Source organism: Prionailurus bengalensis, chromosome A1, assembly GCF_016509475.1.
Source record: "Prionailurus bengalensis isolate Pbe53 chromosome A1, Fcat_Pben_1.1_paternal_pri, whole genome shotgun sequence".
Classification (NCBI taxonomy): Eukaryota; Metazoa; Chordata; class Mammalia; order Carnivora; family Felidae; genus Prionailurus; species Prionailurus bengalensis.
In genome coordinates, this window is record NC_057343.1 from 158,114,406 (window position 1) to 158,130,145 (window position 15,740).

Genomic DNA, 15,740 nt, shown 5'->3' on the forward strand with positions numbered 1-15,740 from the left:
CCTGTGCATTGTAGGATATTTAGCAGTATTTCTGCCGTCTACACACTCCACAAGTCAGTAGCACCTCCAAGTTGTGACAACCAAAAATGTCTCCGTACATTGTTAGAGGGCCACTGCTCTAAATAAAAACTGGAAATGGTCTCATATAATTTGTCTTTTCCAAATACTAGTCCAAACACTTTTTCAAGGAAGCTAGAGACACATATATGTCCAGCATGTCTTAAGCAATTTCCAGTGATAAATACCGCAAAATTATTGAAACATTTTTTCCTGAAAAATTACAGCACTATAGCAATGATTACTTCAAGCCATCCACATGTTGTAAGTTAGTCTGAATATTTTCAATAATAAACAACATGCATTACTCCTGCCTGTCTAATATAGTGCCTATTCTAGAAGGGAATTCGAAAGTGACATTTTACCACAAGCTAGTCACATGCAGAAAACATACAGAGGCCGCTTGCCAGTCCCCATCCTCATCCTTCCTCTTCTCAGACCATATTTCTCAGTCATTCCAGGTATGGATTCTCCTTTTTACTCAAATCTCAGCCATTCTAGAGTGACTTTTCATGTTGAAGCTATATGATTCCAATCTTTTCAATCTCTGTAATAACATCCACTTTCATTTTAAAAAATCATTCATTCTCTGTTATTTAATATTCCTATGGTGCATCATTTTTATGCCAGCGGTCTTTTCCTGCACCTTAGCGTATTATATATCTGTTTTTGCCCCACATGAGTAACTCAGTACCTCTTTAAGCCCTCTCCGAACCCTACTCCCTAAAGAATCCACAGAGACCCACTGGAGGCAAAGGGGACTTTACTGAGGATCTCACCTGAGACAGAAAAGACAACCAAGGACTGTCTCCCATGGGCACTGTGCTTTCCCAAAGTCCTTCTGGGTCTTTCTACATCCTACCTATGATTTTCTCTGGCCCAGCTCCTCCCCCAGCCAGGTAGTGACCTTTGCAGGACAGAGATTCCACCAACTGCCACCCTTAGCCAAATCTGCCCACTGCTAAGAATGATTTGCACACTTTCTACTAATTTTTTAAATTAGAAAATGTATTTCATGATGTGATTATATGTTGCTTAAATTTCAGTGTATGTAAAGTTAGATTAGACAACCAAGTTCTTTTTTCATTTGTTTGTATTGTATGTGGCTGCTTTCCCACTGCAATGGCAGCACTGAGTGGTTAAAGAATTGACTGGTTGCAATGGAGACCATATGGCGCACAAAGCCTAAAATATTTACTATCGACCTTTCATAGAAGAAGTTTGCTGACCCCTACGTACCCCGGAGTGATATCACCATCCAAGTGGCTTGTCAAGGTGTTTCTTCCACATATACAATGTACCCCAGGCCCTAAGAGGAAACCTGCATGGATGGATGATACATGTGTTTCTGTGGGTCCATGTGTCTGTCTTTGTGTCTATGTGTATTTTAATGTATGCAGAGGGGTGTTGTCAGCAGCCGGGTTGAATGCAAGCTTGGGGCAGGGACCCAAAATGTGCTCCCTTGCTCCCTACCTCCCACATCAACCCATAAGTACTTGTTAGACATCTTGAACCTCATCATCTGAAAAAACTGCAGTTTGTCAATACTAAATTTTGGTTTTATGTTTAAATTTACTTTATTAAAATATAACTATTTTCCCCCTTAGATTTAATTCAGTTTCAAACAACCTATATGAGGCAGTTGAGAACCATCAAAAATGGACAGAGAAACAGTTCCTCAACTATGAAAAAAACCACCTTGGCCATGTAAATCAATGTCTGAAGCTCCTACAGGAGAAGCTGGTAAGTAAACAGCTGCATAGTCATTGTCTTGATGTTGAAAGTTTCACTGGGACATTCACAGTAACCTTCACTGTGTCAGTAATTAACCTTTTCTGGCACCAGAATGGGAATCCAGAGGCCTGCCTTTTGGTTCTGTGTGCTACTCTCCAACTCCGGGAACCCACACTTCTGAGTGTGCTCTACCCATAATAACCTAAAGAGAGGTGTTTTTTTGTTTTTTTTTTTTTTTAATACATATTCTCGGTTCCAACCCAGAGCTGAGGTCCCTGGGGCCTCCCCTGGAGATCTGTGCACCTAGGCAAGCCTCCTGGAGGACACTTAGACACAGTAAAACCTGAAAACTTCTGCCATAGACAAGTCAGTTTACCTCTCTGAAGATCCATCCGTCGATCAAAGGTTTTCAAAACTTCTTTTCCAGAGGCAACCTCATAGAGAAACTCCCAGCTTTGGGGCAAGACTACCAGGATGGAGGGGAAATCTGTTGATTGCAGGTACCCCTCACTCCAAGCAGCGCATCCAACCAGCTGCTAGCCCCAATGGGAGAGCAACACAGGGCCATCCGTGTCATCAGTGACTGCCAGCCTTGCTGGTGATTCAAATAAGATGTTTCTGGAATTTCGGTAGAGGGGCTTTGGGCAGCTGAGTTTGTAGAGAGCTGACAGAGGCAGGAATCCAAGAGATGTAGATAACCGTTCCAGCTTTATCACTGATAAGGCTATTAAAGTCTGTGTGGTCCAACATGCAGCCAACAGGGCCTGCTAGTTCTCTAGGATTTAGACAGACTCATCCACCAGTTATAGGCAGCACTAGGTGACCACAGGGTCACCTGCAGGCAAAAGCTTTCCACCACAAGTAAGAAAGAGGCTGGAATCCACTTCCCCGATGCAAGCAGGGCCAAAAATAGGAGGGGGGCGCCTGGGTGGATCGGTCGGTTGGGCGTCCGACTTTGGCCTAGGTCATGGTCTGGTGATTCATGAGTTCCAGCCCCACGTGGGGCTCGGCGCTGACAGCTCAGAACCAGGAGCCTGCTTCTAGATTCTGTGTCTCCTCCTCTCTCTGCCCCTCCCCTGCTCATGCTCTGTTGTTCAAAAATAAATAAATGTTAAAAAAATAATAATAAAAAATAGGAGGAACAATGGGGCCAAGTCACTGTCACCCAGTTCCTGCTGGCAAGTTCCCTGTGAGAGGGTGAGGAGGAGCAGAGAAGCTCCTGAGCCTGGGGCATCCATGAAGTCCCCACCTCGCTGCAATTAGAATCACCTGGAGAGTTTTTCAACTAGATAAATTCCTGAGTTCCACTGTGGACCAATTAAATCAGTTTAATGAGGGGCGGGTTGGTGGTAGTGGTTTTGTGATGGTCCAGGTGATATCAATAGACAACAGAGGTCAAGAATCACTATTCTATCTGAACTCTGTCCACGTGGAGATACGAAGCTCGAGGAAATAGGAATGTGTAACAGGAACATGACCCAGGAGCTTAAAGAGTCTAAAATGCCTCCCTTCAGGCACCTGGGTGGCTCAGTCAGTTGAGAGTCTGACTTCGGCTCACGGCATGATCTCACAGTTCGTGAGTTCGAGCCCCACATAGGGCTCTGTGCTGACAGCTCAGGGCCTGGAGCCTGCTTCAGATTCTGTGTCTCCCTCTCTCTCTGCTCCTCCTCCGCTTCCACTCTGTCTCTCTCTCTCTCTCAAAAATAAATAAAGATTAAAAAAATTAAAAAAATAAATAAAATGCCTTCCTTGACCACACTTCTTTAAACACTAGACTGTAATTCCAACTCCTCAAGGCATTTCAGCAAAACCACAGTCCTTTCTTTTCTTTCTCCTATCACATGCAGAATTCTAGAAACTGCAAACAAAGCCAAGCAAAGGGATGAACTCTCACACGTGTGAACACAGTTTTCGATACAAAGGAACCTGGTTGAAATTTTCATGTTTAATATGGAAAAATGAACATGTTGGGGCGCCTGGGTGGCTCAGTCGGTTAAGTGGCTGACTTTGGCTCAGGTCATGATCTCACGGGTGATGAGTTCGAGCCCTGAGTCAGGCTGTGTGCTGACAGCTCAGAACCTGGAGCCTGTTTCAGGTTCTGTGTCTCCTTTTCTCTCTGCCCCTTCGCTGCTTATGCTCTCTCTCTCACTCTCAAATAATAATAATAATAATAATAATAATAAATATTTAAAAAAATAAAATAAATAAAAGTGAACTTGTTAAAAACATTCCTTAAGCTGAAGTACATATCCACCTAAGTTTTCTTTTCTGCAGAGTTTTATTTCATGATATCTTTTATAGGAAAAGTCTGAAAATAAAATGGAAGAGAAATTACTGAAGCTTTCAAGCAAATTAGAGAATTTTGTTAACACAGAGAAACAGGAAGCAGAACTAAGTACAGTAAAGCATATAGAAAATAAACTGTCCAAAAAGATGAACCAACTGGAAAAGCACATCTGGGGTGAATTAGAGAAAATTCAGACTGAATATCAATCAGGTGAGCAGACACCTTTGATTAAGAACACTAGCTCTTGCTTATCCAATTCCTCAGAGTTGTCTACTTGGAGCTCATGGCCATGGATCAGTCTTGTCAGTATTGATATCCTTCCGTATTTAATCTCACTTTTCTCAATATCCCATAGAATGTCAGCATGCCATTGGAAGGTAGATAAACAAGTTCACATTCTTCATTCAGACTGGGCAGTGTCACAAGCTTGCCAACACTGTGAGGTTGTTTCTGTTTGGTTGTTTTGTTTTTTGTTTTTTTACGGAGATCATAGAATCATAGAATTGTTAGACTTGGAACGTCCTTGAGATCAAGACCTGACTTGTGGTATGTCATGAAATCAGGACTTGAAATCGAATGCCCCTCATTGAACTGCAGGTAATGAGCCTGGACGGATGTCAGACTGGAGACCTGACCTTTACAAGTGAGAGAGAGAGATGAATTAACAGAGTCCGGTATAATGACTGCTTTTCTTCTTAAGGAGGCTAATGGCAGCAGTGTCAAGCTGAGCTAACATCAAAGAGGATTAATTTGAAAGCTCATCTAATTTGTCAAAGGGAAGGACATGGGATAGGAGCTGGGGAGCAGCCATCTGCCTCCAGTCACAATTCTGAGCAAATTACCAGAACCAGAGGTTCCTTTATTAAAGAAAGTCCCAACTCATTTTCCGTCTTCTAGTTCTCAGAAAAATGCCTGCAAATTCTCTCAAATGTTGATCCTGTACAGAGATGCCTTGAAGGTGTCCTGGGAAGATAATATGGTCTCATTCTCCCCGATGCTCGATGCTCGTAGCATATAAGTAAAATTTGCTGCCTGGAAATCTGACCCACACTGCCCCTATCCCCATCTCCCATTGTCAAACCAAAATAATGAATTATCTGGTCAGGAATCACATTCCAAACTTAACTGGCCCTTGTTTTAGGTCCCTGCTTTCTACTTAAATACCAGAGGTTTCATTATATTCATCCCATTAGTATAACCCCAGGATGAGCCAAAGAGGAATTTGCATTCTGCTTTTTTTCTGCATTTTACTAACTGGAAGTTCTAGCAAAGGGGAATTTCAAATTAATGGTGTGCTCTTTTATGCCTTTCATAAAAATGTGTTGAGAAATGACTATTTGAAAGGCCCAGTGAATAAGAAATGGGCTGTACCCTAAGAAGCTTGCAGTCTGGTGGGTCTGTGGCCATGAGTGACTAGACCTGCAGAAAAGAGAAGGTGCTGGCGGTGGGAGGTGCAGGGGGAACAGCTGGTGGCCACTCCTTAGGTCCCTCAACAGGTCACTTTCTGAGAAGTTTTTAAATCTCACCTGTGTTCTTTGTCTTCAATTTGGTAACAAGGATTAAAAAAGAGATCATCCAAATCTCTTATTAAAGCATACAGAGGGGCGCCTGGGTGGCGCAGTCGGTTGAGCGTCCGACTTCAGCCAGGTCACGGTCTCGCGGTCCGTGAGTTCGAGCCCTGCGTCGGGCTCTGGGCGGATGGCTCAGAGCCTGGAGCCTGTTTCAGATTCTGTGTCTCCCTCTCTCTGCCCCTCCCCCGTTCATGCTCTGTCTCTCTCTGTCCCAAAAATAAATGAACGTTGAAAAAAAAAAAGTTAAAAAAAAAAAAAGCATACAGAGAGCAGAAAATATTTTAAATTTCTCTCTTGAAATATAGAATTATTTAGCTACGCAATATATTTGGGCAAGGAGAAGGAGAGGAATTGAATTAAATTTTCCCGATGAAGCCAGATACAAGCGGAAACACTATCGCTAATATATCTTCATGACATAGAAGAAATGGGTTATTGTACATTTTTACACTGGTCTTAATGGAATTTAATATGCTTTAAATGATGATCAATTATGGCAGAAGCGCTCATTAGCAACTTTTGTTTAAAAAAAAAATTCCAATGCATTGTTTAATTTCAGTATACCTTTTCTCATATCCTCTTCCAGGATTTAAATCAATTCATGACTCTCTCAGCTCCCTCCAACAAATACAGAAAACAAAGATGGATTTAGAGAAATATAAAGTACAGAAAGACCTAAAGAAATTGCAGCGTAAGCTAGTGGAACTCCAGGAAGTATAAAACTTTTCTGTCATCTTTTTCACCAGCCAATATAGTGGTTTGCTGGCAAAAGTTGGGAAGAAGTTAATATCTCTGGGATGTTGACTGCTTCTTAGACCTCTGTATTTCTTATCACCTTTTTCAGGAAATGAATGTGCCAGAAAACCCAATAAAGCAGAGAAGTTTATGATGTCTTCACTAATTTATTAATGAAAAAGTTAAGGAATTTTTTACATACATGCCTTTTCATATTTTTATTTGCCTATAGAAAAGAGCATTCAACAAAATGTACATATACAAGTGAAATGGGACTGGTGTAAACATAAAACGAGGGCAGGAACTGTGGCAAATTGGACCACTTACCCTGTCTACAAAGGAATAGCCACCATGCAGTCCTGGTTCATCATTAATATGCATATAATCCATTGGTGCCAAGATTTCATTTTTCAAGAGAAACTAGAAATCTGGTTTTATTTATTTATTTTTTTAACGTTTTATTTATTTTTGAGACAGGGAGAGACAGAGCATGAACGGGGAAGGGTCAGAGAGAGGGAGACATGGAATCCGAACAGGCTCCAGGCTCTGAGCTGTCAGCACAGAGCCCGACGCGGGGCTCAAACTCACGGACCGTGAGATCATGACCTGAGATGAAGTCGGCCGCTTAACCAACTGAGCCACCCAGGCGCCCCTAGAAATCTGGTTTTATATGAAGCCATTTATAAGCATTAGCAACTAGTTCAGAACGGTTCTTACACTAGGAGGGAATATCTGCGGGACAGATACAACTAGCAGGCTATCAAATTACAACTTCAAATCCAGAGATTCTTGTCTTCTAACAATCCCAATATTTATAGCAAGTCTAACTTATTCATATTTAAATGATTGATTCATTGTACTCAAGATGTATCAGAAATATGAGCAAGTAAGAGCTAACTATGCAAAATAAGAAAATATACCAGTTTCCATGAAAAATCATCCAACATAATTTGATCTAGGTGCTAAATTCGGGAGTACTTCAAAAACACAAATTAGTTTCCTATAAAATTAAAATATTTCTAATTTTTCTAGACATACATGTTAAATGTAGAGTCTAGTATTAGGCAATAAAATCATTAAAGGTAAAAATAAGCTATTCATGTTATATACTGTCTGCTGGAAACAAAGACTGTTTCCTTTTTTTAAAAGTTTATTTATTTATTTTGAGAGAAAGAGCTCATGTACAAGCAGGGAGGGGCAGAGAGAGAGAGGGAAAGAGAGAACCCCAAGCAGACTCCACACTGTCAACACGGAGCCTAATGAGGGGCTCTAGCTCATAAAATCATGAGCTGAGCCGAAATCCAGTCAGATGCTTAACCGACTGAGTGCCCAGATACCCCCAAAGACTAATTCTTAATCACAGAGCTTTCTGTAAATCTGGTAAGAGGATCCTTGCTTCAGACTTAGTCTCCTGCTTTGGTTTAGGGAGAAGTGATAACTTTTCCCCTAAGAAAGTACAAACTTACCTTCCAAATAAAATTTTGACCAGTGCCCACCTAATTTTTTAGTTACATGAAACATCTCCATTTATTTTTATTAATTTACACAAAGCATCGTGGACTATATTTCACGGGATTTTCATAGCAGAATTTAAGAGTTTAAAATGCAATAGCAAGTATTCTTTGCAAACAAGTGTCATGCTAAGACATAGGGTCAATACCTCAAGTAATACTAATTAATTCTTATAAGTTGATAAGAAAATAATAATAGTGAACAGGCAAGTCACAGAAGAATACAATAATAAATGAAGATACGAAAAGACATTCAACCTATTAAATACAAGTTAAAGGAACCATTTTCATATTGTCATAAATTAAAACACTTGATAATATTGGTTGGCAAGGCTATTGAGAAATGTGCACTCCTATATTATAGGTTAGTCTGTAAATTGGTAGAGTGACTAACAGGGCAATTTGGAAACATCTATTAACATTTTAAAATGTATTTATCCTTTGACCCTGAAACTTTAGTATTAGAAATTTATTTTGGAATAAAAAACCTTCCAAAATATGCAAAGATGTATGACCAAGGATGCTCATTACAGCACCATTTGTTATAGTAAAACAAACAAAGTGAAAACAACACAAATATTAGGAATTGCCTGACTAAATTAATGATATCACCGATAAAAATGCTATCCAACCCTTAAAAAGAACACAAAAAGAGGGGTGCCTACATGGCTCAGTTGGTTAATTGTCTGACTTTGGATCAGGTCATGATCTCGCAGTTCATGGTTTGAGTCCCACTTGGGGCTCGGTGCTGACAGCTCAGAGACTGGAGCCTGCTTAGGATTCTGTGTGTGTCTCTCTCTCTGCCCCTCCCCCACTTGTGTTCTGTCTCTGTGTCTCTTTCTCTCAAGGATAAATAAACATTAAAAAAAAAAAAAAAAGAACACAAAAAGATATCCAAGATTCACTGTTAGGCAAAAAAAAGTAACTTGAAAAGCAATATGGGTATGATCCCACTTATGTCAAAAAATATTTTTAGGGACACCTGGGTCACTCAGTTGGTTGGATGTCCAACTTCAGTTCGGGTCATGGTCTTGCAGTTTTTGGGTTTGGCCTGCATCAGGCTCTCTGCTATCAGCACAGAGCCTGCTTGGGATCCTCTGTTCTCTTCTCTCTCTGCCCCTACCCTGCTTGGCTCTCTCTCTCTCTCTCTCTCAAAAATAAATAAACATTTAAAAATATATATGTTTTTAAATATGTTAAACAGAATATGCATACTCTCTATGATGCAAAAATGTAGGAATTTACAACAAACTTAGCCATGAATGAATTATGAAGAACTTTGCTTTCTACATAAGAATTTATTAATGTTTTACATTAATGTTTCCAGTAAAAATATATTTTAAAAACATTCACCACCACAAATACACTACTAGATTGAAAGAGTAATTCTTTCTAGTGAACAAAATAAGTGATTGTAGGAAGGATTAAATTAGGAATCCAGACAGCCAAGTCATCTCACTCATACCCATTTTTACTCTACAGTTTTTTTTTCCTTGTGAGCAAAAATGCTCTAAATTGAAGTTGAAATCATAGCTACACTATTATTGTAACGATCCTATAATCAAGCCAAAGGGTTTTCAGAATGGATCTCTCTCACTGGTGGCGACAGGGTAGTACCATGTAGAAATGAATGCAATGCAAGAGGATAGGAGGGGAATCAAGAGGTCTTCTGCAGTATTCTTGCTTGGAATCCCAAGCTGAGGTGTTCACAGGTGTACATAGATGCTAGATAACCTGAGAGCTATGCCTAGTGAGAAGGTGGATCCAGGTTTTGTAGGGCTTAAAGCTTATACAGTTTTGATTTACTATTAATGCCCCATCCTGATGAATTGGCACACAAGTCTGTAGGAATATTCCTGAAAGCCATGGCTACCTCAGAGCAGCCGCAACTTACCTCCCTACAGAAGTGACTATGAACAACAGAAACATATCCCTCTAATCCAATGTTTCCCCAACTCAACTTCTCTTTTGCTGGATCCAGACATGCCCATAGCCCTCCCGGGGTACCTGACGTCAAGGGAAGGGGGAGTTGAGATGATGATCTTAATCACCGGCCTTATCGTAGTTACAGTGTCTCATTTCTTCGTATTTTACAACAACCTCGTAAACACATTTTTAGGTCTAAGTAAGGGAGGCACCCTGGAACTTAAGAGCCACCGTTTTCAACAAATTCACCTCTGCTCCGGGACCAGTGGAACCCTGGGCCTCTTTCCCTTTGCATCTATTTTGCCACGGATCCACGAAGATGACAAGGACAAACAATCCCCCTAGAGAACCTCAGTATACACTTTATTCTCTGTCAAGCAGCAACACTTAATCCCTTGGGAAATGTCAGACTTCTCTCCCACATATACAGGAGAATGTTTGAACATCACAGAGTCTGCAATCCAGATCCACCCTGTGGACCTGGGGCATATGTTAAGTTATCTCTGAGAGTTCTCAATTTAGACCCAAACACCACCTAAACAGGTTTGGATAGCCCAAGGGTCCTGCTGCCTCCCAGTGTTTCCTGCCATTTTCTTCCTCTTGTGCAACCTGCTTTTAGGGGTAAAAATCATATGAAATTATTTACACTGAGGACTAAATGGTAATGTTCCAAGTACTTTGCTTCCCTGCTAAAGATGAAGGACAAATGCCTCACCTTATGCTACATGGGTTAACACCTTCTCAGCCCCACAGTGGGGGGGGCATGCTCACCACCTGATAGGCAGGAGAGCAATAAGGCCCTAGGTAAAAAAAAAAAAAAAAAAAATCCCCAGAGTTCACTGGACATTAGCAGCTTCCCCATCTTCTACAGAAACTTACCAAATGTCTCCTCACTTCTATCGGTATGATAGCAGCAAGTAACACCCAAAAACATCGAGGGAAAACTATAATATATATACGTGCATACATATCTGTGTTTTTACCTTTGGAAGGTAAGGATCTCCAAACCCATGTGAGATACTACTTTTTACATCTTTGCGGTCTCCATTCATTCATGTGCTAGGCACTGGGGATACCATGTTGAGTAAACTAAACATGGACCCTGCTCTTAGAGAACTTATGATTTAGTGGAAAAGACTAATAATTAAACTTTCCAATACATGGGTAAGGAAAGGTTGTGATGGAGCACCTGAAAGAGGCGTTTAGGAAAACTTGGGGAATCAGGCAGAGGGATCTTCCAGAAGAAAGGATATCTAAACTGAGACCTCTGCAGTATAAGCAGATGTTAGCCTAGGGAAAGGGGGATAATTGGTAGAGATGGGGGCTCAGGGAGATAGAGCAACCTGGGCACACACCCGGAGGCCAAGAGACTAGAACACGGCAGGAACTGCAAGATACAGTGTATGTGGTGGGAGGTGGGAGAGAAGGTTTGAGGATGTACATAATGAAAAGGAAGACTGGAGAGATTAGGGGGAGTAGGGTGTCTGATCACAGAGGACTTTATAACTCGTGTTGAGGAACTTGGGCTTGATCTTCGGGGTCCAGAATAGCTTTGAAGGATTTTAATGTTGTTTTTTTTAAGTTTATTTATTTTGAGAAAACAGTGTGTGAGAGGGTAGAGAGAGAGACATGGAGAGAAAATCCCAAGCAGGCTGCATGCAGTCAGCACAGAGCCGGACATGGGGCCAAACTCATGAACCATGAGATTGTGACCTGAGCTGAAATAAGTCAGACGCTCAACTGACCAAGCCACCCAGGTGCCCCTGAAGGATTTTGAATAGGCAAGTGACTTTATCAGATTTGTGTTTTAGAGAGATCCCCCTGGCTGTAGTGTGGAGAATAGATTACAGATACAGTGTGAGAAGCAAATCTGGATGGGAAAGGGGGGAGATAAAGGAGAAGAGTGGAGATAATTAGCTCAGGTTTAAACTAATTGATTTTGAAGCATCTATGGGATGTCCAGGTGGAGGTATCCAGTGGCGAGTGAGAGAGATGACCTGGAGCATGAGAGAGATCTAAACTGAAGCTCTGGCATGGAAATAGTCATTGGACTTCATGGGTGAGGGAGGAAGAGACAGCCTGGAGTTGGGACCGGGGGAGTGGAGGACATGAAGGGTTCAGTGAGAAACAGAGACCAGGGGAAACCCTTGAGGACACCTAACACTGAGGGGACAGGCAGAGGAGGAATCTAGAAGTTCCTAGGTGAGCATCTGAAGACAGTGACAGCAAAGTAGGAGAGGGAACATCATCTCTTGAGGATTTCAGTCTTCTCGGTGAGTTCCTGCTGGCAGATGGTGTCAACTTGAAGTGAGTTCTTCCAGTAATGATTTCAGACCAAGCATTAGATCCCCACCTATTGAAGAGAACCCTGTCCAAAAGTGGGTACATTACACAATGCAGTAGGAAAACAGTTGTCAATGCTTTCCTGACTACCCTTCCAGGCATGAAATAAATGTGTTGAGCCTTCTCAGATGCAGAGAGGGTGGTAAGCCCTCCCAGAGAGAGGCAGGATTATTATCAGGAAAAATATTAGACTGTTTTGGCCCCTACCCAGTTTGGCATTTTCCTCTCCAGGAGATTAGAGTCACACTCATTTGTGGTAAAGTTGTTATTTCAGATCTTTCCCTTAGTATACAGTCATGAAATATTCTAACCTCAGAGACTAAATTTTCCATAAACCCATTCCTTGGTTCTGTAACTTCATTTTCAGAAGGTATTTACACATGTGACTAACGTTGTGACAAAAAAATGACTGATGTGTTCACCAGTACGTCAGAAACCAGGTCCTCTTTTACGGTCCCACAGACACAAACTGAGGAAACAGAAAAATAATCCAAACATCTATGCTAGGTCTTGAGGGGTTTTGAGGTTTGACAGACCTTAGTTTAAAACCAGAGTCCCACCAGTCACTATCTGTGTGACTTTGGATCTGTTGTCTAACTTTGGAGTCTTAGTTTCCTCACTTAAAATGAGGACAAGACTACACCTACCTTGTAGGTTATTGGAAGAATTAGAAAAACATTTGTTGAGCTATTACCAGTTGGCAGAGACTTCTCAAAGCATTTTACCTGGATTAATTCATTTAATCCTCCAAAGAGATGTCTATTATTAAAATGAGGAGAAATTAGGTAATTTTTGTGAGGTTATACCACTCATGACAGGTACAGCCAGAATTTGAACTCATTAGTCCAGAGAAGAGCTCTTAAACATTCTATTATATTGTTTCTCTATATGTAGACCATCCAATGTGGTATTGCATACATAGTAGGTACTGTACTTAATAAATGGTACCGATTACTAATAATAAACAGAGCTTTTGATTTTGATGGGAAAGACAAGTCCCATGGTACTCTTTCATCCAATTCTGATTCAGAGTAGTATCTAAAAATACTTGAGTTTATAAAGGTCCTTGCACTATGTGTGAGAAGAAATACCTTGGCTAGCAATAATTCCAGCAATGGACGAAAGCAGAAAGAAGTACAAAATATAGATTTCTCCTGGAACAAAATTATAATGAGGAAGTATTTCTCTACTTTAAAAGCACTTCTTTCTCCGGTCTCTGGGGAGGGAGGCTAACATAATGAAGAAACATTATGGACATTGACTGGAGGCGGGCAAGGTGCTGATGCCAACATCCTGTGAAGTAGATTTCCTCTGTAGGTTCTGGCCACCAAAGCCTACCCAAGAGCCATTACTGTCAGGTAAAAGTCATTAGTATCCAACAGATGTTTCTCCAAAAAGGTAATGCACCGCTTTCACAAGGGAGACACTCAGGGATGGACTTCAGGTGGGTGGGGCCCATATGGAGACATGTGAATGGGGGTGGACAAAACCTACTTCTGCAACTCAGAACAACTCCATATTGAGGAATCTATCTAGTCCTTATGCCTAAATTCCACTGCTGAGCACTTAAAGGCTTTTACATATTCACAAAACCAACACAAAACCCTCAAAAAGGAACAAAAACACACCCAGGAACTTTTATCAACTACCTCCTCTGCAGGGATTAGTTGGTAAGTAAAAGAGGTCTTTAAAAACTAAGAAGTGCTAGATAACTAAGACATGAGAGGGCTGAAAGGAAGTTGATGGAAGAGAGATTAACACCAAGGAGAAAACCAAGCGATTTTATCAAGGACTAACTGAAACAATTAGCTCACTGTGGCCTCTCTATTGGAACTTTCTATTAAGTTCAAAATCTAACAAGGGTGGAGCACTCCCTATCATTGCATAGGTTTAAATTTGTGAATAAAGGTAAGGGAAAAATAAGTTTGCCAAGTTAGTCTTTTGGAGGAGGTTCCTTCTAAGGTTCTTTCTAGAATTCAGATAGTGGCACTAGGTAAATGGCAGCCTCAGCATACTATCTGGTAGGGCAACTGTGTCAGTCGCAAAGACACATACCTCAAGTCTTTGAGGTGTCACCAATTTCTTTTTTTAAACATAATTTACTGCCAAGTTGGCTAACGTCCAGTGTATACAGTGTGCTCTTGGTTTTGGGGGTAGGTTCCCGTGATTCATCGCTTGCAACACTCAGCGCTCATCCCACCCAACAAGTGCCCTCCTCAATGCCCATCATCCATTTTCTCCTCTCTCCCGAGGTGTCACCAATTGTCAAAAAAATTGAACAGTAGTATTGGAATTGATCTTGGGAGCCTGATTCTATGTGCTTAAGAATATAGAGAAAAGCTGAGCTTTCTTTCTTTTTTTTGTCTGTAAAATTAGCATCTACTGTAAAAAATGATGTGAGAATTAAATGAGGTAATAATGGTGTAAAGAGTTTGGCAAATCATTTAACCTACCCCTGCCTCTAAGTCCTTGGTTGCTGAAGCCCTGGTGGGTAATGATCACCACCCCAGAAGCACAGAATGCTCCTCTGCTGAAGCAAAAGACGGTGCCAAGATGCTCTGTAATGCTGGCTCTTATTTGGCTTCGTTAGAAACTACGTGACTTGCATAAAATCTTATTGCTGCCTACATATTTCCCCATGTTCACAAAGTACTCACCATTGCTTACTGTAAATCTGGTTCTAGTGAGTTAATAAATTATTCTGAGCCTAGTCCTTGGACAGAGAAGCCTTCCAACCATATATAAATAGCACTTGTTCTGGGGCACCACGGGGCTGGCCTCAGGCAATTCAGAAACAAATACTGAAGCTGCTTATAACAATATAAATTTGCCTTCTCAGCAGTGTATTTTCACTCTAATTTCCTTCTTTGCACACGAAAAATCTTCTGCTCCATCTGGCTTTTCTCTTGTGCCCAGAGATACATAACTCTGCCTGCAAAGATAGAACCTATAACCATCTTTTTTTTTTTTCCCCACACCACCTGACTTTTTAGGCTAATTTCCAAACTTCTGAAGACAGCAAATAATCCTTTTCTAAAAACTATTTGCACACTATTTCTTGATCTATTAAACAGAATTAAGATTAGGACTTTGTAAACTACTATATAGTGGTTTTCCCCCCAAAATTCCTGAATGATATTAAACTGTGTGGCATATTTTTTCACAGAGAAAGCAACAACCATATTTTGTATGATTAAAGGAGAGGAAATGACATTTAAAAAGGCAGGGTCTTAGAAACTCAAGTTATTTAAGAGTCAGATAATCAATGTGCTTATTTTATTTAATGCGGGTGCTCTTTTTGTATGAAGCGTAAGTATTTGGTATGAAGAAGTCACATGTAATTACACTCAACTATTCACGGATGCTGGCTTCCATTAAAATATTTTCTGAGCGTAGGTTTGCTTTCCTGCTCAGTCTTAATACTTGGAACTGATTACCTACCTTTCTACAGCAGAGGCCTCTTTGGAAGGGGGGTTCTACCCTAAGATTGGTAAGCACAAGAGGGGCCCCCTGTTTAGTGGAAATCAGAGGTGCTGCTTCACAGGTGCTGCACCAAGCAATTGATTTCAGTATTTT

At 40.9% G+C, this 15,740-nt stretch overlaps 1 protein-coding gene across 2 annotated transcripts in view; it reads left to right on the forward strand.

The window, feature by feature from the left end:
- FAM81B (family with sequence similarity 81 member B) overlaps positions 1–6,535 on the forward strand; it is a 55,044-nt gene extending 48,509 nt beyond the window's left edge. For both annotated transcript variants that reach the window (XM_043593834.1, XM_043593840.1), the window contains 3 exons: positions 1,665–1,800; positions 4,093–4,288; positions 6,236–6,535. In XM_043593834.1, the coding sequence (XP_043449769.1) occupies positions 1,665–1,800; positions 4,093–4,288; positions 6,236–6,369 (466 nt within the window). In that variant the 3' untranslated portion in view covers positions 6,370–6,535. The remainder of the gene's footprint in view (positions 1–1,664; positions 1,801–4,092; positions 4,289–6,235) is intronic.
- Positions 6,536–15,740: the final 9,205 nt, after the last annotated feature.